Source organism: Chelmon rostratus, chromosome 19 (assembly GCF_017976325.1).
Source record: "Chelmon rostratus isolate fCheRos1 chromosome 19, fCheRos1.pri, whole genome shotgun sequence".
NCBI lineage: Eukaryota > Metazoa > Chordata > Actinopteri > Chaetodontiformes > Chaetodontidae > Chelmon > Chelmon rostratus.
In genome coordinates, this window is record NC_055676.1 from 18,410,553 (window position 1) to 18,434,082 (window position 23,530).

General features: G+C 40.5%; 1 protein-coding gene across 1 annotated transcript; it reads right to left on the reverse strand.

Annotated features, from left to right (window-relative positions):
- Nucleotides 1–639: 639 nt before the first annotated feature.
- On the reverse strand, nucleotides 640–12,465 carry aif1l (allograft inflammatory factor 1-like). The gene is made up of 6 exons (XM_041960179.1): nucleotides 12,325–12,465; nucleotides 12,078–12,139; nucleotides 9,769–9,835; nucleotides 6,605–6,646; nucleotides 5,907–6,069; nucleotides 640–2,742 (listed from the first exon to the last, which is right to left on the reverse strand). The coding sequence occupies exons 1-6, from the start codon at nucleotides 12,347–12,349 to the stop codon at nucleotides 2,655–2,657; spliced, it is 447 nt and encodes a 148-aa protein (XP_041816113.1). The 5' UTR covers nucleotides 12,350–12,465; the 3' UTR covers nucleotides 640–2,654.
- Between the last annotated feature and the right edge of the window lie 11,065 nt (nucleotides 12,466–23,530).

The window sequence follows — 23,530 nt, forward strand, 5'->3', positions numbered from 1 at the left end:
GAGGACCACATCCTGGTGCATTCATTATTCCCGTGTCAGCCATGTACCATTAAATACTGTCACTGCAGAATGATACAGCTTTTGAATGCTGGTCTTGACTCAGGAATAAGTAGCAAGATAAATATAGCATATATAGCATCTATCTGAATCTTCCGAACACATGGCTGAAGCAGACTGATTGATGATGTACAGAGAGAGAAAAAAAGTTTTGAGTGAGAGGCGAGGAAGTGAGATGGACATAAGTTAAATGACATGCCACTTTCTTTCAATCAGGCTGACACACAAATTACATTTTGAGATCTGAAAAAGCAGAACTAACTGTAGCTGTAGGAGACAAAGCTGGACCTAACGTGGGTCCAGCTGGCATCACAATTAACTGGATGCTATTTCTCCTTACATGAAAACCCCAGCTCCGTCCAACTCCTGTTATATCTGTGCCTACTTAAGCTCCTGACAGTTTATTACATGCAACGCTGATTATCATTTTAATTAGGGGTGCTTATTATAATCCGTGCTAGCGTGCTTGTTAAAGCATTGCTTACGCTATTCCACGCCCAAGCACCTGCTCTCCGAACGAAACTCGAACGACCTTTACATACAGGCAATCAAACAAGTTTCAGCAGCTGTTTACCTTTCCCATGAAAACATTTTATTGCTCAAGAGTATGTATGCATACAGCTGCACGTACATTAAGCAACATGGAAAGTGGGTGAGAAAATAGAAAATATGGAATGAAAGCATTGTTACAATGAAACATAACCACACACCATTTATATCTGCCTGTGAACAGACTGGAAGATGAATCCATCAGCGCTGACAGCCAAAGATGTGCTGCACAGTGACCCCTGCATTGATGGACAGACAACATTTATGAGTTCTTTGTAACTTCTGTCACCTCATAAGACAAGGGGCTCCAGTAAATAGCATTACTGCATTTATGACTACATCTCACTCTCAGTGTAACAGCTTTAAACATACATAATAGTGGAAATGTGTTATGAACAAACACTGGTGTTTACTCGTGAAAAGAAAAGAAAAACACTACACTCTGCTTAATAAACTTGTTAAACTGGTCATTTTTCAGCCAAACTTAAAACTAGTGATAAGTTTAAAAGAGACTTCCATTACTGCAGTGAACATTTCAAAACGTAACAGGCCAGTGTAAGAAGAATTTAATTCCTTTGGTGTCTGCAGACAATGTGCATCTTAACATCATTAAAAGGTGTAATATACCTATCAGGCTGAAAACAAAAATAACATGATGGTTTATAACATGATAAACGGGTTAAAAATACTACAAGTACCAAATTCACAGTAACAAGTAAAATTTAAACTGGAGAGACAAACACTGAGGCACAAAAAACTGAATTCACAGGAGCATGAAGCCAGTCAGACAAACAGGGACGGCTGGCTGGTGAAAAAATACAGGGGAGGGAATATGAATGCAAGACATTGCAAAGACAAGTATAGGTTAACCTAAACAGTCTTTAAAAATCACTAAACACTTGCTGTGATGTAAAAAAAAAAAAAATTAAGAGAAGGGAAAACACCGAAACTGTTTAAAAATTCACTCCCTCAGAATGTTCATATCGATATATTTCAACAAACATCATTAAACGTACCAAATGACAAAGAACGCTATTTCATCTTTCTCTGGAATTAGTGAGCTAAGAGGACTGCTTGAACTGAACACTTGTGTACACTCCCTCCTTTTTCAATCTGCGTGTTTAAGCTCTACAGTATCTGCATGTTGAGGCACTTGGAAAGAATATGATTGATTGTACTGTGTGAAGTATATTATGTACATTTGTGATGCCCGTGTGCCTGTAAATCACACTCCTTCCAAAAGTAACATGTGCTTAACCTTACAGATCTAAAACTGAGTCAGATGTGCTGTTCCTGAAGCCCACGTGCTGAAACTGAACATCCCATGGTCAACATGATCTCTTATTCTCCTCTCAGCTAGTGTGAATGGATATCCAGAACGCATAGCAGTGCAGTATCTACCAAAAAGAAAGAATGCTTTTCAGATCATGAGGCGGCCATGTTAACCTACTTACTGATTCCAGATCAGTATTCCGGCACCGAGGGCGGACGACTTTGACCCAGAGGAAATGGGCTGGGCCTGTAATCTCTGGCACCTGATCTAAAGCGAGAAGCTGACCAAGATTAGCCTGGCAGGAATCCATCCAAGACCACTGAGGACAGTGCAAAAATGTGTTGGAAAAACTGCTTCTTCTCCTTGTGCTTCTCCAAAAGCGTCCTACTCTCACCTTAAAACGAATGTGTCCCAAAACAAAGAAACAAGGAAGGAAAAACCACCTCTGGAGAGTCTTCCCTTAAAATATAACCATGAAACACTTACTACAAAATTCAATTTATCAGGCGGATTACATGTATCAACTATCAATGCTACATTTGAATTAAAGGAGAAAAAAAAAGATGAATGATAATATTCACAGTCAAACATCATTTAGTGAGTTGTGGGCTCAGTCTTCCCAAATAACAGACACACACCGTATGTCACACGATAACACCCTTAATCACCGGTCCCACACTAATACAACACTCCACATGTTAAGAAAACGACTCAATTTCACGCAGCCACGGATGGTCCTCTGCTCCGCCAGCAGTCCGGAGGCTGACATGTATGCTTAAGGCAGGCTAGCAATGTCCCGCTTTGGAGGGGGTCCATCTGGTTTGCAGGGAGAGCCGTTGGCTTTGTCCTCAAAGAGCAAGACTCTGCAGAGAGAGAGGAGACAATAAGAAAAATAAATAAAACTCTGGATTTTTGAGGCCAATAAAAACACAGATATTTGTGATGAGAAACAGAAAATATACTTTCATCTAAAGACATTATTTAAGCAAACAATCTTCATGCAGATCCCTTAGATGTGTGTGGTTTTTAAAATATGACCGAGATACATACAGAATGGAACATTTTATAGTTGGAAAATTAACTTGGCAAAATGATGGAAAAAGGGTAAGAGTGATATTGCGCCCCAAAATGAAGACTAATAATACGTGTACGTATATATGTGTAAAGGTTAAGGACACAACCAACATTTATTTTTATTCCCAATTTATATACAGATTATTTTCTCATTGATGGGCTGATTGTTCGATCTATAAAAATGTCCCTTTACAATTTCCTACAGCTCAAGTTGACGTTTTTAAATATCTCATTTTGTCTGACCAACAACCTGAAACCCAAAATGATCAATTTAGTATCACATGTGAGAGAAAAGCTGCAAGTGAGAAACTGGAACTGGGCCATTTTTAGTATTTTTGCCTGGAAAATACCATACATGATTTAAACAAGGCAGAGGTAGAGCCAGGGAAACTCGGTTTGACGGCTTCAGCACCATGGAGAGAGGCTTAAACAATGTGAAATGTAAATGTAAATCAGGAAGACAGAGGTGAACAAGAGACGTATAAACAATACAAGATGGATGTGTGAGTGAGGAGGGATAATCAGCTCCTGGAGGACACCAAGCAGCACAGTTACTGTTGGGGTATGAACTGGCTGAGCAGTAAGTGAAGGAAAAGGAATGAAGGGAACCCACAAAAGGACAGCAGGGAATAGCGGTTTAGGTTGTGCACAGTAGAGTGAGCGATCTGACGGGAGCTATTCAGAGCGAATGCCTGTCTTTAATTTCCTTTTTTGGAAAACTCTGCAAAGCTCCACTAAGCCCATAAGGAGCAATGATCCCAACGACGAAACCGGCACTCAGCAATTCAAACTCTAGCACATCCCTCTGGCAACCGCTCGCATTCCCCCCACTTTTTCTTCACACTCCTGATACCTCCTCTGCTACAAAAAGTCTGCATGAAGTCAGTCAGGTCACTCCTTACACTTATCAGTCAACTACTGATTAAATGATGAGTCCAGAAACAAGTCAAATGTCCTGCTTTTGTAAATAATTTCAACACTGTACATACATGAATTGCAAGTTAATAATCACCATGTATGATTTTAGCATGCTAATCTGCTTTAGATACACTTACTAGATAACGTGACTACCTTAATCTTGTTATTGTGTACATCCCACAGACTGTGCATAGCAGATAGCTGTTTAATCTGCACAAAGAGTTTTATGTTTTGCGAAAAGCCTTAAACAACAGTTTTGTTGTGCTAAATCCCTCACAGCTCTTGCTACTTGTTAAGCAATCGCTAGCATAAAATATAAGATCTGTAAGGCTCATCTGCCATTCCAATTCTTGGTAAGACAAACTGGAGTGACTGTGCATCCTCGTGCACTTGTGTGCTGCTCTAATAGTGACTTCATTCAAAGAGTTTTCACAATTATGGAGCATGACCTCAATCTGGGGTTCAAACAGCTTTAAGGCAATTGTCACAAATACAGTGAATAGAATTCCACGTATACCCACAGCAATCAACGTATATATTCTCACTTTCTTTAACCAGCTGATCATATTAACTTTGCATGCTTTGATCAGGATTACTTGATGTTTGCTCATTTCCATGCCAGCAGACAAACAAATATGGCGATGGGACTGCTTTCTTTCAAATAGTAGAAGATTTTTGGTTTACATGAGTGATTGATTCAATGCAACACCAGATTATGTTGAACAATCAGGCAATTTTCAAGGAGTATATTCAAACTCTAGAATATGCCTAACCTTGAAAACATGACGGTTAGAATTAAACATTTTCCAAACTTTCAGGACTGTCAGTCATTTTTCTAATTGCAACTATATCAACTGCTGCCCTGCGAAATGCTTTGAATAACATTATTCTAAAGCTGTTTTGTATCCCCAGGATCTCCCACCCCTCCCCTCCCCTCTCTCCAGAGACAAAAACAGCAGCACACAACAGAGGCGTTGTAGACTGTTGGAGCTATCAGGGAGTGGGGAGCAGCAGGCTGCCAGCTGGAGTTGAAAAGGCACAAATCACCAAGAAACAGAAACATACTGTATGTAGGTAGATAAACCTCCACGCTGGGACCAATGCTTTCTTTTTTAACCAAAACAAGGAGTATGTATATACATATTACTAACACTAAAATCAGCCTATGAAGCCAACAGCTTACTCAAATTAACTCTCCTTTCCTGTTTATAAATGTGGTATTTCTGCAACATCCTGTACAGTCGAGAATTCACAAGAGGGAACAAATCCTTCATCGAAATACTGATCCGGAGTAGTAAAATGAACCTGAGATTTCAACCCGTTCACTAGAATGCTATCAAGTGGACGAGTGAGGCCGTCAGGGAATGAGACATTTATAAATACTGGCTGGGGGATTATGGGATATACTTTTGCAAAACGGTTGAGGGCAAAGGAGGAAAAGTTATGCATTTTCTCTGCTTGGTGTTTTTGGGATTATGGGATTTGTCTAATAAAGGGTCCAGCCAGCTTAGTCCAGCCGAGCGGACATGCAGCAGCCGATACCCACTGCAAGGCTGCTTTAAAAGGCTTACACTGCCTACACTAACCCGTTTCAAAATAGCAGGAAACATGTCACCTTATCCTGCAGGGGCCGTTGAAAAAAATGAGATAATTTAAAAGAAATAATTTCTCTTCTAAAACACAAACTTTGCTGACATAGTATGATGAGTGTTGACGCTTTCATCAGTCCTACACGACTGTCAGTGGATAATCAGCCTATAGTCAGTTACCTAAGCACATGATCCCAGCTAAGGATAAGGATGGGTTGACTATGGATAGGCTACATAGGTGGGTTTTGTTACCATGGAGATTAATGACGAACGCAGCATGTGAGTAATGACATCATCGCTAGTCATCCCCCCTGCTGGTGGATGAAACAATTGGCTGACACTGCACACGATTCATATCCTCCCTTTCAGACACGCGAACTAGCAGATGGCTTCAAGACACAATGAACTCTGTGGTATGTGAAACGCATGCACAGAGGTTTACTTACAGTTTGAGCACAGCTGAGCGCTTGCCCAGCATCATCTTGACAAAGTCCCTGTAGTTGATAGCGTTGCTGCTGCCACCCGTCACCTCCACAATCATTTTTTTCAACTCCAAGTGGGTCTTGGGCACCCCCAGCTTCTCCATCATCCGCTTCAGACCCATCAGATCTGAGAGAAGATAACAGTTGATGAGATGATGAGAGAAACTGAATTATTTTTTATGCATTTATCAGAGGGTAAGTCTGCATTTCTCCCAGAAACTGGATTCTAGGGTGACTGCAACACAGTCAATTCATTTAGCCTGATTTGGTTATAAAATCACCCGATCCAGGATTACCAAAATCCTACCATCACAATAGCTACACTGCTAACGTGGCTACAAAAACACAGTTTGTTAGATGGGACATTTAGCAGACCGACAGACAGACAGACACTATATCTGACGTCTGCCTCACACACTAAGGTTCGCCTCACATCTGCTCAACAACTACAGATCTTTCACACCGGTGTACAGTATGCTCACTTTACACACAGGACACAAACATGACACATGAGCCTGTTCAAGCCCTGTGCTCACACTGGTCAGACAATACACACACAGACACAGTATTAATTACTGTTCCCTCGTGTCGACTCTGCACGTCGGTCTGCTGACAGTTGCTATCTGGGGTGCAGTTGGTGTCTCAGCGCTACTGTTACTCACCAATCTCTCCTTGGTCGTTCAGGTCAAACTCAGCATATTTATCTGCAAAACAAATAGGCACAAGAGAGATTACTAACAGTGGTAATTCATTCTCAGCTCAAACACACATACGCCAGAGCAACATTTAAAACAAACACCACCCCCCTGCTGGCATTTTACACATCAGCAAAACTGTTAACGCACTCAGTGATCTCACTGTCTTCCAGTCTGCTGACAGCTGACCCCGGCAAAAGGAAAGACACAAGCAGCTGATAATGACAGGTGTGTGTGTGTGTGTGTGTGTGTGTGTGTGTGTGTGTGTTCTGGATGTCTGCCAGTGAAAAGCAGGCAAAGGGCTGCTGAGAGGAGGATGATATGTGAGACAGATTAATGAGTGAGAGGGTCAGGAGGTTAAAAGCGACTCTAAGGTTCAAACACAGGAAATCAGGAAGGACGACACAGATGACTGGGCTGAAGTTTGGATAGTTCTCCCTCTTACTAACTATTGAACTCTAAGTCAAATAAAGTTATTTTCCTTTTAGGGTGGACTCTAGATTTATAATTAGTCATGTGCTCATGGTTCATTCTTTCTCTTATCTATATGTATTATTTATTATTAGCTGTGCATTTTTCCTTCAATACACCTTTCCTACAATTATGAGCAATATATTATTCAGTCATCCGCCCAGTGACAGCACAGCAGCTTCCCCATACACGAACATGCCGTTTTACATGAATACATTACTTTTCCTTTAGCTGGTACCAGAGTAGGATTTTCACAGTTAGTTTTGTAGTTAAATATTAATGAGGCAGGACTCAGTTTGTAAAAGTTCACAGCCTGCCATGCTATTATCCTGCATTACTCTGTGTACAAAGCATATTATAGCTCATTATTACATGCTACTGAAGTGGCTGCTGCTACCATGAAATCCCAAAGGCAGACATTTTCCCGCTTCTCCCTAAATTTCACCATTCTCTTTTCTAGAAAAAACCACTTTAGTCAGATTACACTTGCTATTTTTGTCCCACACTGGAAGCTCTGTGTGTGTGTCGGGAGGCAGAGAAAGAACTGTGTTAACTGTGTGAACCCAGGGGGGAGTGGGACAGGACAATGCTAACCCTGTTCGGAAACTCTGAGGAGTGGGCCTCCATACACACACGCACACGCGCACACACACACACACAGAGCTGTTCTTGAGTGGGCCACTTGTCGTAGAGCAGCCTGTTGATCATCTGCAGCCACAGAAAGTGGTTCAACTAAACAAAACGTAAGTCTTCAGCGAATCCTCCTCACCCACATTCCTTTAGCAACTGATACAGCAAAACGACAGCGGCATCAACTTACAGACCGCCAGCCATTTACTGCCTTAACTCTTTTTGATGTTCACAAGGACGTCTGTGATTTAAGTTTGATTTAAGTTAAATTGTTTGATGGCGAGTTTGTCTACCAACCACTTTGGAAGCTATCATTTGAAGGGGTTTTCCACTGCAACAAAAGGACCTTGTAGATATAATAATTCAAATGGATGGATTCCTCTGTCACTGGCCAAATGACAAACTATTTTGCCTTCTGAAAAACACTGACCCTGAGGGCAGATAAATGCTTCAGTGAAACATTTGACAGCTACACCTGTAGTTTTGCTGAAACGGTCCCTTTTATATGCTGTCAACGCTGATTTGACTTTGATTTGTCCACACAACACACACACAACTCAAGTCTTGGCGTTTTGCTCAGGAAACTGGTTGGCGGAGGTGGTAAGAAACTGATGCCGACTCTACTGTGTAATCAGCATCCGACTGGCGATTACGAGACTAACTTCAGACTGGTGCAGAGTTTTTCTCAAACATCAGTGTCTGTTTGCAACTGACTGGGTTGTTCGTCTCTACTTCTACCAACCAGTAGCAAAGCAACATTCCCCGAATTTGTGACGTGAAGATAACTGCAGGCAACATGGTTACAAATCCACCATCGCTGACAGTCTAAAATCCAATATCACGATCAATTCAGCTCATTTAAATAGAAGTGCTACTGTGTAAATAGAGATGCTATGTACCACTCTGCCCATTCTGTCTGAATGCAGCTTTAATTAGCCTTACATTATTTAAAATATATTTCATAAAAATGCTTTATTGATAACCATCAACACATAATCCTTGCAGTTAACATGCTCATATTTTTAGGCATTGTGAAATTTGGATTTGCAGCTTATGGATAGTTATATATTTTTTATATATGCACTCTTTCCTACTTTGTACTGCAATTGCAGCAACAATTTCCTTCCGAATAAATAAAGTTCGACCTATCTTGCATTAAACATGGTGATATACTAGCTAATAAAAGAACACACATTCAAACTGTGTTAATCAAAAATGATGAACAAAATACTTGCTGCAGCCTTCATGTACACATTGAAGTAGGGCATGTTTAAGCATTTTATGGTCATGAGTTGCATTGATGTGATTCGTATGGTGGTTCAAAGCCCAGGGTTTAGATACTGACCCCTGGGTCGCTGGGACAGTATGAAAAAAGAAGGGAAAAGATAGAAAGAAAAAAAAAACGCAACCCTCTCAGGACCTGGGTGTCGGGCCCCCTTTCTGTTTATATATTACTGCTCCATTTCCTGCGGCAAGATCCAGCAGAGATCCTAAGTAGGACACTGGAGCATGTTTCTCATATCAAGACGTATGCCCCCTATCAGAATAAACAGCCCCATGTTATTCTGTGTGGATTCCAGATAAAAAACTCACATCGACAGAAAAAGAAAACACGCACCCAGAGCATACATGTGTAACATCCGAGCAATGGGGTGGGGTGCTTTGATAAATCACGCAATTTTGTTCCCGTAATTAGCTGCTATTCGCAGTGTTTTTTTTTTCTACTCCCAGGAGTTACGAGTTTACCCGACAAAGTTCTGAATATTATAACAACAAGCTGAAGAACGCCCCAGCACATTCCTCCGAGGCCACGGAGGACTTGGCCTCGCAAACCTCTCAGAAATCACAGCAGTCTGCCGTTCCCACAGAGAAAAACAAAATGCTGAAGACTTATATGTGTGTGCGCAGACTGCCAACAAACAAACAAATGCTGAGGCTAAGACAAAAGCCGGGAAGAACGGACACGCCCTCGCTGAGATGACCACATATTTGCAGATACGAATACTTAGGGGAGGACTTGATTTGCTTACTTTTGAGACTCTCCAGCTTTTCAGCCAGGTCTTCTTCATCCCTGTATTTCTGGTCTTCCAGGTATTCCTGAGGAGGAGGAAGAGGGGTGAATGAACAGAAAGTGATCAGAAACAACAGGTCTTACAAGTTTGACTAAAACTGAAAACCGTTAAATTAGCTTTCGGCTCATTTCATTCGACAAGTAAACAGGTTCACTGGTAACAGGTGACCTTAGAAAAGCTCAAGCAAGGATGGGGCGAGGCTTAGGGCCGCTGCTAATGATTATTTTAATTGTCGATCAATATGTTGATTATTTTTTCAATGAGTTGATTGTTTGGTCTTGAAAATGTCAGAAAATGGTGAAAAAGGTGTTTCCCAGAGCCCAAGAAGACGCCCTCAAACATCTTGTTTTGTTCACAATGCAAAGATATACAGTTTACTGTCATAGAGGAGTAAGGAATGACAAAATGTTCACATTTAAGAAGCTGGATTCAGACATTTTTGACTTTTTTTTAAATTACTCAAACCGATGAACTGATTATTAAAATAGTTTGCGACTTATTTAATAGATGACAACTAATTGATTAATGGATTGCAGCTCCGGCAAGAGTCATCACTTTGCAAAACACATGAACTGCAAATGATTGCATTCTGCTTTTATTTAGCATCACAACCTTTTTTAGAGGCTGGGTCACACAATGCACAACCAACAAGGAAGGAAGCCCAGGCACAAATTAAGTACATTAATCTGATCGTGTTCTGTCAAATGTGTCAAAAGCTTCTAACTTGAGGATGATGACTCACTATCTTCAGATGCTCTTCCTCGCCTGGATTGTCATTACTTATCACTGTGTTCATTAAGTGGAACACCTCGCAAGGGTGTAGAGAAAAGAGCCTGAAGGGAGCTATTCTAATGAAATGTTAATGACGCAATCTGCCATGTGGGAGTCGGCTCGTATCCACTCAGAAGGGAAGGGATAGCCGGAGAGACAGGGAGCGAGGCTGTCCTCTGCATCGACCTGATTAAGGGTGAAGAGGACAAACACCACAACTGGACGTTCATCACGGACGCCTGACTCAGCCATGCTGAATCACTAACCGCTGCGCCGGAAACACACGAATGTCCTCACAGTCACGGCGTTTCTTTACCAGCAAGTATGTTTGAGCAAGTTTTACAGGGCACGAAATCTCTGCCGGTATCTCCACAAACAATGTTTGCCAATGCAGAGGTGAAATGCAAACTATGCTGCACCTGCATAGCTGAAGGGTCAGAGTTCAGAAGTGCGTTGGGCCAACGACTAACCAGCATTTTCATGATCAAATTATCACCAAATTGTTTTGGTTGTTTGGTCCATACAATCATGAAAAAAGAAAATTCACAATTACATTGATTTGAACCAAATGGGTTTCAAATTGTACAAAATTATAAACATATTCACATTAGAGAAGCTGGAACTTCCTGTCTGTCTGTCTGTCAATTGATAAATCAGTTATTGCACAAACCATATTAGCTTCAAAGTATTTATCAGACGAGCTTTTCATGCATGAATTAACCACTCTACATACAACAATGACAGGATTTGAAGTTTCATTCCCACGTGTGCAAAAGCACCCATGTTAATATGATGGAATGGAAGTGCCTGGGTTTAATCACAGCATTACTGTTATTTTTAGCCATTTCTCTAATGAGCAAATGACGGATTTTGAAGATGAATCTCTGTGAAGGGGCGGTGAAAGGTCGCAGGCGCTCCCGGCTGCCCTCTTGCCGCGACCTGGTTTTCCATGTGGGAGCTGATGACAGGCGACCAGCCAAAGCGAAGGAGGGAAACAGAGATTAAACAGTCATCCAGTTAATCTGTGGGAACTACTACAGTTATCTGACGAGCCGAGGCCTGATGTTAGAGACAAAGGGCTTATTCAGACACCTGTTCCCAGGCGGGGGACGGCGGAGCGGCCACGAAAAAACACGCTTCAAAACGCATTTTACCGAATGAGCTGCGGGTCGATGTGATCAGGTCAGAGGGTGATGCTCGACACAGAGATGCGTGACAGCATGCAGCCGTTCAACAAGTGCCACGAGACCGCAGGAGGGGGGATCAATAAAACGCATCAACAGCATCGCTATGCTCAACTCCAATACATGTGTGTGGCATTTGGGGGGGTGAATAACTCACAGCGCCACTGATGCACTTAAATCTAACTGCCTTGAATCGTCAGTGTGGCCGCACGTTGACAAACAAGGCCAATGCCAAGTCAAGTGTGTGCGTGCTCATTGGATTCAAATCCCCCGTGAGGCGCCGTTAGAGACGCTGACGGCCAACACGCATACCTGGTTTATTTCCTCCAATTTTTGCCTCTGCTGCTCCTTCAAGAGTCCGAAGGCTTTCCCTCCTGAAAAAGGAAAATTACGTTATTTTCACGGAAAGCTGGTTAATATCGACGGAGGCTTAGCTCGGACAGTAGCCGGTCGGCCTCCTGATGCTCTATTGTAAAGAGTCTAAGCTTTAGCTAGCGACAGTCATTAGCAGATGCCCGGGAAAGTCGACAATGCAGTGCGTTGTTGTGTTATTTATTACCTTGCGTATTTTTATTTGAAGGCATCCCGGAATTTATCTGAGGCGTATACAATCCAGAAAGTGAGGAATATCCGAGCCAGAAGGCTGCCGCAACTGTCCGCCGGGGCGATACTCCTATTCTCCGTCAGAGATTGGGCTCAGTGGGCCACTCTAGCAAGACAGACGCAATTAGGCAAGGAACATCCGGTCAAACCTTTCAAAATAAACTACTGACCTCCTTTACACAAATAAGACAGACGCAAGACGGGATGAGCCTGCATTGCTCCCAAGAGGAAAAAAAAAAAAAATCAAGTATCAAGCATAAAATAAAAATAAGAATATAGTAAACTTAGAGCAGTGCCAGTATCCACAATAAGCAAGTGACCAAGTGACGTAGAGAATTATGAGGTTAGTAGCAGCAAATTCAGAAAAGTACACAAGGTCAGCAAAGTATGTTGAATAATATGATACGTCAAATACAATAATCTATACCATAATATATATATATATATATATATATATATATATATATATATATATATATATATATATATATATATTATTGATTAACCCATAAACCCATTACAGTTTCCCACAGCCCATGGTGAGGTCAAAAATAGCCTGTTTCACATTCGAGATGACATGTGGCAGCCACAGCTAACACATACAATCCCTTTGTAGCTTTTGTAAAGAATAAATAAATAATAAAAAGCTCTTATTTTGAAAGCCTCAACATCCAAATTCCCGTATCCTCATTAACGAACGATGCTCTCAGAGTAAATTGGGACGCTTCTAACTCGCGTTTACCATCACATGCGTATGGGGAAACTGCACATAATGAGGGTGTGACCCAGACAAAACCGGCACAAATGGATAAATAGACCCAATCAACCGCGAACAGAAACTAATTTCAACGAATTCAAACCATTTCAGTGTCCAGACATACATTTAAAAACAATTAAGGTAAGGCAGCCATATATGTCACAACCACCTTCCAACAAAATGTGACAGTCCATCATTAAAAATGTCTCTTTGTGCATGTTTTTCAAAGCAGTAATTGTCCAGTAAACACTGTAAACTGAAATTCATCATCACAATTACATGCAGATAATTGCAGATAATTAATATTATTTTTGTCCAAGGCCTTCACTCTAATAATCATTCCTTTGTCTGCTCATAATTGGGTCCATTATTGCCTCAGATGATTTTTTTGTGCCTCTTAATGTGATGCAGTCATGTCATTTCAGCCTCATAAAGACCCTCTTGACTCATACAACAAAGCAGTGGGGGGTTAATTTTGTTTTCTGAAATATTATGATTTATACCTGGATCTTTTTCAACAATCTTTACAAGTCACATAAATTCAAAATGTGTTTAAAATGATTGTCTTAAATTTGTAAATGTATCATTTATTCTGCTTATCTCCCATCTATTATTATTTGTATTAGAAATGTTTTATTATATCATATCATATAACAATGATAAGGTAATATATGACAAAATGAATGAGTGAATGAGTGTCATCAGTTAACACATTGTTTGCGTGACTGAAATCATTAATAAATGATACATTCAATAATGGCGTATCTATATATGTATCCATCATAAATACAAAATGCAATATGGTTGAAGAATGTATTCAATTAAAACCCTATCCTAAATGACATAAAGCATTCTTACTTTTCTGTCACTACTCACTCAGGTTTCAGTGGTGTTGCTGGAGCATTTCCCTGCAAGGGTGGAGAGCTGTGTTGGTAACATTTAGGCTAGTTTGTCACCCCCTTGTGGTCAGTTACTGTAAAAGCCTCCATTTTATCCAGACAGAGGAGAGCATGTACTTCACCTCTTTTCCTCCTTTGGTGAAATTTGAGCTCCAAAGAACTGCCCATGTAAATACTTCAGAGTTATAATATCTGGTTGAAGTACAGCTATAATGATAGTTGTATCATGTTATAGTTGTATCATATAATGATGTTATATAATGTTCCTACTGAGTCTCCAGTGTGTTATATGTAACACATTTTCCACACCAACTGACTTTGTTTAAGTTTTACAGTTTGTTTTATTTGCATCCTTTAATTAAAACCCGCCACAGCCTCAGGTCTTTATTGGACTGATGCTAGAACATTAGACAAGCACAGAAAATCAATTAAAACACTTGATTATGGTTTAATTAAGGACCAGGAAATTCCTAGAACAACTGGCAATTTCACTTTTTTGATGACAGATGTGCATTTTATCTTAGCATGCAAAGGCTAACACTTAAAGGAGCTGTATGAAGCATGTCACCATCCTGAGGTGTGTAGGAACAGACTGCACCTTTAAAAATGATTTTCTATAGGTGCTACAGTTGAAACATAAGTGTGTCATGAAAATCGGTCAGCTGTTATTATTTTACTGAAGTGAAAGTAAGTGTAATCAGGAAATCAGGAAAATGTACTTAAGGTATTAAGAGAAATCTATGCAGAAAAATGTCCCCCGTGACTGTTATACTATCATATTATGTAATTAGGTCAGTATTGATCATACATAAAGGATTGACTGTTGCAGTTGGTTGAGGTGGAGCTTATTTTGAACTATTTTTTTTTGGGCTGCAGCTAATGATTATTTTCTTCATTAATTGATTGATTGTTTGATTGTTACCCAGAGCCCGAAGTGACACCTTCACAATGTTTGTTTTGTCCAACCAACAGTCTAAACCTCAAAATGATTAAAAATACATTTTAATGACTAAAACAAGTACAAGAAAATGGAACTGAAATGTTTTTACATGAAAAATGACTTTCCAATGGCAATTAATTTTCTGTCAGTCAGTTAAGTGAGTAATCATTTCAGCTGTATTTGCACTTTGCCATTTGATTTGTGTGCAGAAATCTGAATTTGAAAATGAACCACTAACTACATCTGTCAAATGAACGGAGAGAAAAGCACAATATTTCCCACGTGGAGTAGAAATGGAGAGGAGACACGTCAAATAAAAGTCCAGTTCCAAAAACAGTCGGGACACTGTATGTCCATTTTGACATGTGTACATGTGTACTGAAAACAGTACAAAGACAATATATTTAATGTTTGGCCTCATCAACTTCATTAAGTTTTGTAAATATCTGCTTATTCTTAATTTGATGCAGCAACACGTTTCAAACAAGTTGGGACAGGAGCAACAAAAGACTGGGAAAGATGTGGAACGCTCCAAAACACCTGTTTGGAACATTCCACAGGTAAACAGGTTGATTGGTAACAGGTGATAGTATCATGATTGGGTATGAAAGAGGCATCCTGGAAAGGCTCAGTTGTTCACAAGCGAGGATGGAGCGAGGTTCACCACTTTGTGAACACATGACTGGATCAAGGATGTTACTACATGGACTCGGGAAGACCTCATAAAACTGTTGTCCCCACTATTTTGGAATCAGATTGTACAGGTATGTCACATTTGAGTCAGTACTTGAGTAAATGTACTTAGTTACAGTGCACAGCTGATAATGAAACATAAGATGCTGTCTGTCTGTCTAAATGTAACTCTGAACTTTTTCCAATGCCGCAGAGCCACCACTGCACACTTAGGGGAACCCTGTGAAAGCCCTTTTTTTTGGTTTATTGGATTCTTTTCCAAATAGGGCTCTTAGCTGCAGTGTCTTTGGGGGTGTCACATTCATTAATTGTTCAGTCATGTAGGAATTGTGAAGGCTGTTTAGAGTGTAACTGTGGGCTATTTTGTCCTATTAGCTTTTTTTTCCCATTAAGCTTGACTTGTCACTACCACCGTTTTGAGGCATATGTGTTATTTCTAGAGTGGCAAAGTCTTACCTGATTAATTAGACATCTGTAATTTACATATGATAATTCAAGAACCCATACAAAACACCACAATTAAAATTTAACAGCCTCAAATCCAAAGAAAAAGCTTTTCTGTAAATGGCTTTGTCGTGAATGCACACTGTAACATAAGGCATCTGAGGGCAAAGGCCTTTATCAGGATTCAGCACATTTCTGAATTTATTTCTTCAGTTGAAATAAGACTATAAAGAAACACAACAGACCCGTGTTTAGAAAACAGAAAAAATATTGCACAATCACACGTCACGTCTGTATGTGATTACGAAGACATTTTTATTCGCACGCTACACTTTGTACTCCTGCACCGAGTCGTATCTTTTGTCACTGCGGCTGCACAACAAAACACAAAATTTACATAAACGACAGAACGTGTTTTGAGTGTTTATGGGAGTACACTCGAAAGCCAGTTTATTTAGTTTACCAAAGTGCCTTCAGTTTTATTACAGGAGACAGTTTTTACACTAACAATTCTGATTTACATGAAGAGGTCTGCTGGTCTTCCTTCACAGCAGCTAGAGACGAGACTGCATCGTATTAATCTCGGCCGAGGCTACTCCGGGAGCTACTGTTTTTTACATTCATTAATGCAATGCTAGATCATATAGGGCTGCTCGGTTTTAAATAAATTATGACCGCGGCAAGACCACAGTCCAATGTTAAACGGAACAGACAGCAAAGCACTTTCGAATTATAATACGCTGCCCTCCCAATGATTTTCAAGCTGGCTCATATTTTTGTTGATGTTCATGTTGATGTTTGATGTGTTTAATATTATGTTTTGCATGAGCCTTATACCTTATACTCATTCTTTAATATAAAAAACAAATGTACAGCCCCTGACGGATCTTTGAAAACAAAAGGTGCTTCCTCTTCGTGAAGTTTAATTGGCACAGCAGCTCTGTGAGGCTGTACTTAGCATAATGCTAACCTCACTATGCTAACATGCTCACAATGACAAGCTCCTGCATAGCAGACATAATATTTGCCATATTCACCAGCTTAATTTAGCATCTTAGCGTGCTAACATTTGCAAATTAGTATGAAAAACTAGTGCCCAGCTGTTTTAGGCAATTATTTACCTTTTTTGTTTAAAACATGGGAGCGTCACAGTCAGAAAAGGGACTTGTTGACAATAAGGAAATTATAGACTGATAGCATCCTTCTCCTTTAATCTATCAACGTCGGACTTAAATGTTTTGAATCTCAGCGTGAGAAGTGTTCCACAACTAGTGAGGTTCACATGCTCCTTGTTGTTGTTCTTTGAAAGCCCCCTGAGATCCTCAGGACAACAATGAACATCTGGTGGTTCAAAGTGTCGAAGGCAGCAGAGTTTGAATGGCATGCAGGATGAAAGAGAGCTGCAGCAGTGTGCTGGTGTTTCAGTGCAAGAGTCTGACTGGGAAAGCTGGTGAGCTGGTGGCATGTTCAAACGTTTCAAAAATAAATAGAAGGTGAAATACTGGTTTCGGACAATCAGGCTTAATGATCTAACAGAGGGTGGATGGGAGGAGGTCAGGGGGGCAGACAGCAGATATGATTGTGGAAATTAGTTTTGGCAGCTGTACAGATGCAGATGCTAATTCAGAATCACTGAATGAAAAAGGAGGTTGGAAGTGGATTATGTAAAGGGTTAAAGGGTAATTGCGTCCTTGGAGGGTGTCAGACCAGGAGACACAGTCCTCCGTGGTCAGAGAACAGAGATGAATGGCTGCAGGGAGGTTGGAAAAAGGTTTTAACAGCATCTAGAAAGTGAAAGGAAGGTGGAGAAAATGAGGGAATGGAAGAGGAGGTTAGTGTGCATTTTGCTGAGTTATGATGAGGAAGGGAAGCAACCAGAGTAGAGGATGATGATTGACTGAAAACAAAACATGGTGTGAAGACAGTTTAAATAAGAAAACAATTTAACCATTAAGTGACCCGCGGAAAAATGTGAACAATCTGGTCTTTTTTGGTATCCTGAGAGTCGAACGCACCACATGAGGGCAGCATTGCTTCACACCGCTGCTGCCTCTCTGGGAGAGGGGCCACATTTATACCGCATGCAGCACAGCATCTCAGAAGCAGGAGGTCAGAGAAACGAGTCAGAAAAATTAGAAAGCACATTAAAGAATCCTAGTGAAGGAAAGCAAGTAAAATAGAAATCATAACACTGAAGAACACAGAACGCAGACAAGGAGAAAATATTGATGCTGACATCATAATGGCATGAATATAAAATCTCCATCACTGGTCTCTACGGGTGGTACCCTGGTAGATTCATGCACAATTATGCTGAGAGCTGAATACTCCGAGGAAGCAAATGCTCAAATAAAAGTCAGGGATATTGGCGCCGCAAAACTAGAGTTAATCATAAGGAGTATAAAGGCCAGCTAAAGCGGCAGTAGTCAGCTAATAGTCTCCTCAGCATATATCCTTGATAGAGTAAGAGACTTACTTCTCAAAGTTTCATGCTGAGCTGCCGCACTTACAAAGATGAATGTCAGAATATATTGCTAAATTCGTTCCTAAATCACAACTGAAAGTCCAAATCAAGTCTATCATAACATGACAAGAGGGACAGAAGGAAAGAAAAAAACAAACTTTTTGATGTAACACTTCCCCCACTTAATCTGTGTATTAAACAGATTAGTCTCAACTTTACTTCAAGGCCTTCTATGATAATGTAGGCCTGTGATAATCTATGATAATTCCTGTTTCATAACTCAACAGTTTAAAGTGCATTTAAAGTGTTGCGAGTGACGTGGAAACTTGTAGGTCGCATGTTCATACCTAAAATTAAGAATATAAACTATATGCATCTTTTGACAAAAGATGAAGTGACACATCTAATTCCTCGACAGATGGAGCGTAAATACAAAACAGATAATTAGGCTTGTTTTCTTAATATCACGTCATTGACGATTAACTTCATCATTTCCATTGAATTGAAATTCCAAAATTAACAAATAGGCCTTGCTGTATAATTAGATGGCAATTAACTGCTAAACAATGACTAATGCGCTGTTTAAAAGTGATTATTAGTGTTACCAAAATTCATTAGCTTTATCATTGATTGGATCATGGAATCATCTTAGATAATGAAATGATAATAATATGAATAAGGATGTTGGTACCACTAATCAAACTGAGCTTGAAAATGTGCCATCACATTTACAGGCTCTGCTGGTTGGGCGGTTGGTCGGTTCACAACTTCAGTTCATGCTGAAATTTCTCTCTATATATAACTTTCGGAATTAATGCCATGAAATTATTGAAACTGATAAAATTAATCGTTCCTCATGACTTTGGTGATCCCCTGACTTCTCCTAAAGCATCACCATGGGGTTGACATTAGTGGTTTTATGTGAAACTATCGCACAGATAAAGAGAATTTAGCGCCATCATCAGGTCAAAATTTGTCCAGTAGTTTATGCCCAAATACATGAAACTGGCATTCCAATCATCTTCAGCTGTACTTGTGTTTAGAGCTATTTAGCAAACATTAGCGTGCTAACACACTAACCTAAGATGGTGAACACTGTTAAAGGCCCAGTGTGTCAGATTTATTGGCAGAAATGTAACATGATATTCATGATTATGTTTTCACTAGAGTAGAATAACCTGAAAATAAGATTTGCTGTGTTTTAACCTTTGAACGAGCTCTGTATGTCTTCTGAGAGAGCTGGTCCTCTTCCACTGAGTCCGCCATGTTGCACCACCATGTTTCTACAGTAGCCCAGAACGGACAAACCGAATACTGTCTCTAGAGAGGACCTTTTGTGTTTTTCAGCAATTTTCGGTTGGTTGCAATCTACAACCTTACTCTAGAAGCCTCTAAATCCCACACCCTGGACCAATAACAGTTTATCTGCTTAACATCAGCAAGCTAGCACAGCCTCACAGATGTTCATGGAAGTATTGTTGACGTCTAACCTCTCACTTCTGAAATATCCATCCATCCATTTTCTTGATGCTTGTCCAAGTAAAAGCAATAATGGCAACAGCAGAGCAGCCATGAAAACCACATTATACCACCTACTAAATAATAATTGGTTATTCTGGTTCAGTATCACTCATTATGTCTCCATCTCTGCCTTAGAGAACTCCTTTTTTCTGCCTCTTTGACAGGAAATGTCTTTGTGCCTGTTCTAAACACATGGGTGCGATGGAAACGCCACCAGATATTTGATGAATACAAGGCAATTGTGTTACGTTATCAGATTGCACTCACATACACATTTATGAACAAAATGATAAATGAAGACCAAGGTGAAGAAGCTGCAGCTGGACCCTGAGGTCTTCTTCTACGACTGAACCCTTCACCCTATCAAGCTGAGTGAAATCAGCCACCCTCTAAGAGAATCTCATTTTATCTGCTTGTGTGTGCAATCTTTTGGTGACTTCCCAAAGCTCTGACTCTGGGTGAGCGTCAGATTTAAGACTGACCTGTAAATTGAGATTTACTTTGCACCTCAGCTCCTTGTTCACAGTCCCATACAAAGTCTGCATTACTGCAGCCGATGCCCTTAACTGAGGGCAGCTTTGTGATCCTTCTTACCATCGCCTGTGAATAAACCACCTTTTCGTTCAGCCGTTTCTTGAATTGCAGCCTTATCGTGGTGGAGCGGGTGTTTTGTGCCTCAGTGACCCTGGGAGCAATGCTTTCAGGAACATGAGCTCCTGTTAGGGACACCTGAGGCAAAGTGGTATCAGATGAGGAGTCAGTAAAGAGAATCGTGCAAAGAATAAACACACGGGGCCCGTTCTTGGAGCCAGGGCTGGGGTCCCAGGCTCGTGGCCCCATACAGGAGACAGGATAAATCTGCACCATTGTAGACAATGTGATAAAGAAATTAATAAGATTTTCTGTATTGCCTTTTGTCCTTAATTGTGAGTCATGGCTCAGATTAAAGAATCTGTCAAATGTGTGACCTTGATTATACTCTCTTTGCTAGTGTCGCCTTTGTAATGTGCTATTCATGAGTGGGCTGGCACAATCAACATCACTACAACAGCCAAGTTGACCTTGTATGTGTGTGTACAAATGTATTCAACAATTCTCTTGAACAGTACAGCATGTAAAGCACAGAATACAATGACTGTCCAATGGATTTAAAACAGCAAAAACTCAATGATGACAGCAAAGCCCTAAGGCTTGTTTTTGCTGCTGTTCGTTTGAAGATTGTGTGTGTGCATGCGTGTGTTCTGTAAGGACTGTGCACTTTGAGACGTCATTGTGAAAGTTCAGCAAGAGTAGTTATAAAAAGGCAGAGTAAGAGCTTCAGCTAGCGTCACTGTTGCTTTCCTGTTTCCGTATCTATTTATTCTCAGTGGAGAACTTTGGATTCATTTTAGTTTGCACAGATCTTTTTGAACCTGTCTTTCTCCTTTCATACAAATATCCAACTAACTAAATAATGAGCAAATAATTAATTTTTCCATAAAAGAAAGAAAAACATCCTTACAAACAATAGACCTAGATTGAGACAAGGTCCCCCAAACATCTGCCACCTGTTTGCTGTCCTCAAAGACACCCAACAATATCTTTAAAACCAATTAACCACTCACTAAAACCCCTCCCCTGAGTAGCAATGTCCAATCATAGCCTTGCAACTGTATCTAAGCACATGCCGGTTCTCATGGGGCTGTGGTCAGATTGGTCCATTTTAAGAGTTTGGAGGCCATGTTGTCTTTTTTTTAAGCCTTTCCAAAAAAACATAAAAGAAAAAGAATGAGGCATGGAATTAACAGTGTATTTTCTCTGCTCTAACATGAAACGCAAATCATTAGCTTGTCTGGCTAGCTGGCTCACTATAAACAGTAGCAACCGACCATGACTCCCAAGACAAAAGAGCACCTCATGAACTAAACTAACAAATTATTTTGTGGGGTTACAGGTGTAGGCCTAGTGTTTCTGTGTAGAAGACATTTGAGTATAGGAAACAGGCGCTCTGTAATGCTCTTTATTGGAATCGGTTAACTAAACACTCCAGCACCTCAATCAGTTTACATCGAGGTAGAGGTACAGTATGTTTGCCAAAGGCAGCAGTTAGTATTCATACTAAAAGCATTTTGGCTTGTAATACAAATGATAATCCAAACAAGTATGCAAGCTAAGCAGCCACATGCTTATTTGAGAACAAAATAACAGTTCAATTTTCCGAATCATAATTAAAGTGCTAGGACGAGGCTATAGAGGCTCGAGGCTAAGAAGCAAGGCTATACATGATCAAGCCTACAATTCTTCTTTCGTATCTTCTATATGGATCATCATTTTTCACCCTCGGCATGTAGCTTTAGCCTCAGAGTTTTGGCATGATATTACCATTGCCATGCATTGATGGCTGCTGGCTAGAAATGAGAATCTGGCTTTTGTCCACAAATGTACGAAAACAGGGAGCTTGACAGGTGTAGCAACAGTAACCAAATGAACCAGGACTTGTGAAATGCCTTTATTCAACCACCGGACTTATGATTAACTCAGTAAATAAATAATAAATCAGTTGTGGGAGGTCTAAATGTAAAACAGGAACCTTCACACTCCCCTAAGCTTGCAGCCACAGTTTATGAACAGATATTTCAACCCAGCGAGGATCGTCCTCAGGTCTCCACAGGTGACCCGAGAAAGATGTGTGATCATGAGGTTGTAATGATAGATCCATTGGTGGGTCCAGCAGGATTGGGGAGACACAGTCTTCTGCTAATTTACAAGGAAATATCTTTTTCATAGAGGGGTATTTGGGTAGCTTTCATCTCAAATGCACATCAAGTATCTGTGGTGGCGAGCAATGAATTTTTTTTTTACTAGGTATAAAACAAAGCTTTTGTTTTGATTTGATCAGATCGTTGGACATCATTTTGAAGGTTTCAAGATTTTTACCTGAGGACAGACCAGTTACAGTCATGTTATTATCCATGTGATAGTGCATCTGTACAGACCACAGGGGATGAGCAAGGCTGGAGCCTTTGTTGTAAGGTATTCAGCAGCTGATGACAGCAGGCAGCAATGCTACCTGACTGGACGGGAGGCTGGTTTTTATAAAGTGCTTGTATCTGCGGAGACGGACATATGCTGGGTGAAAGTGCAGACAGATGCAGGGTCTTGTCTCCTTTTTTTCCTGAGTGAATAATCTCTTTCCTTACCAGTCTCCTGGTACTCCTCAGTAGTGAAGTCTGTTCCGGAAAGCTGGGCTGAGTGGGTAGTGTCGGTGTCCAAGTGTCAGCGGTATACTTTCGCTGTGCGAAGGTTGAGTGCATGTAGGGATTAGTGGGAAGTGGTGTTTGAAGTGGGTATTACCCTTTTTATTCACCTCATGTGTATCTTTTCTTTATTTGTCTGGCATGCCCAAGCAGCTGACAGAGTGGCATGTCAGGGCACAGCAGGGAGGAAGAGGAGAAAGCCAGGTCA

Coding starts and splice junctions, on each gene's coding strand:
- aif1l (XM_041960179.1), bottom strand. CDS start 12,349: ATGCCTTCAAATAAAAATACGCAAG. Junction 6,647..9,768: donor AAAGCTGGAGAGTCTCAAAA/GTAAGCAAATCA, acceptor TTTGTTTTGCAG/ATAAATATGCTGAGTTTGAC. Junction 6,070..6,604: donor GAACGACCAAGGAGAGATTG/GTGAGTAACAGT, acceptor ATCTTCTCTCAG/ATCTGATGGGTCTGAAGCGG.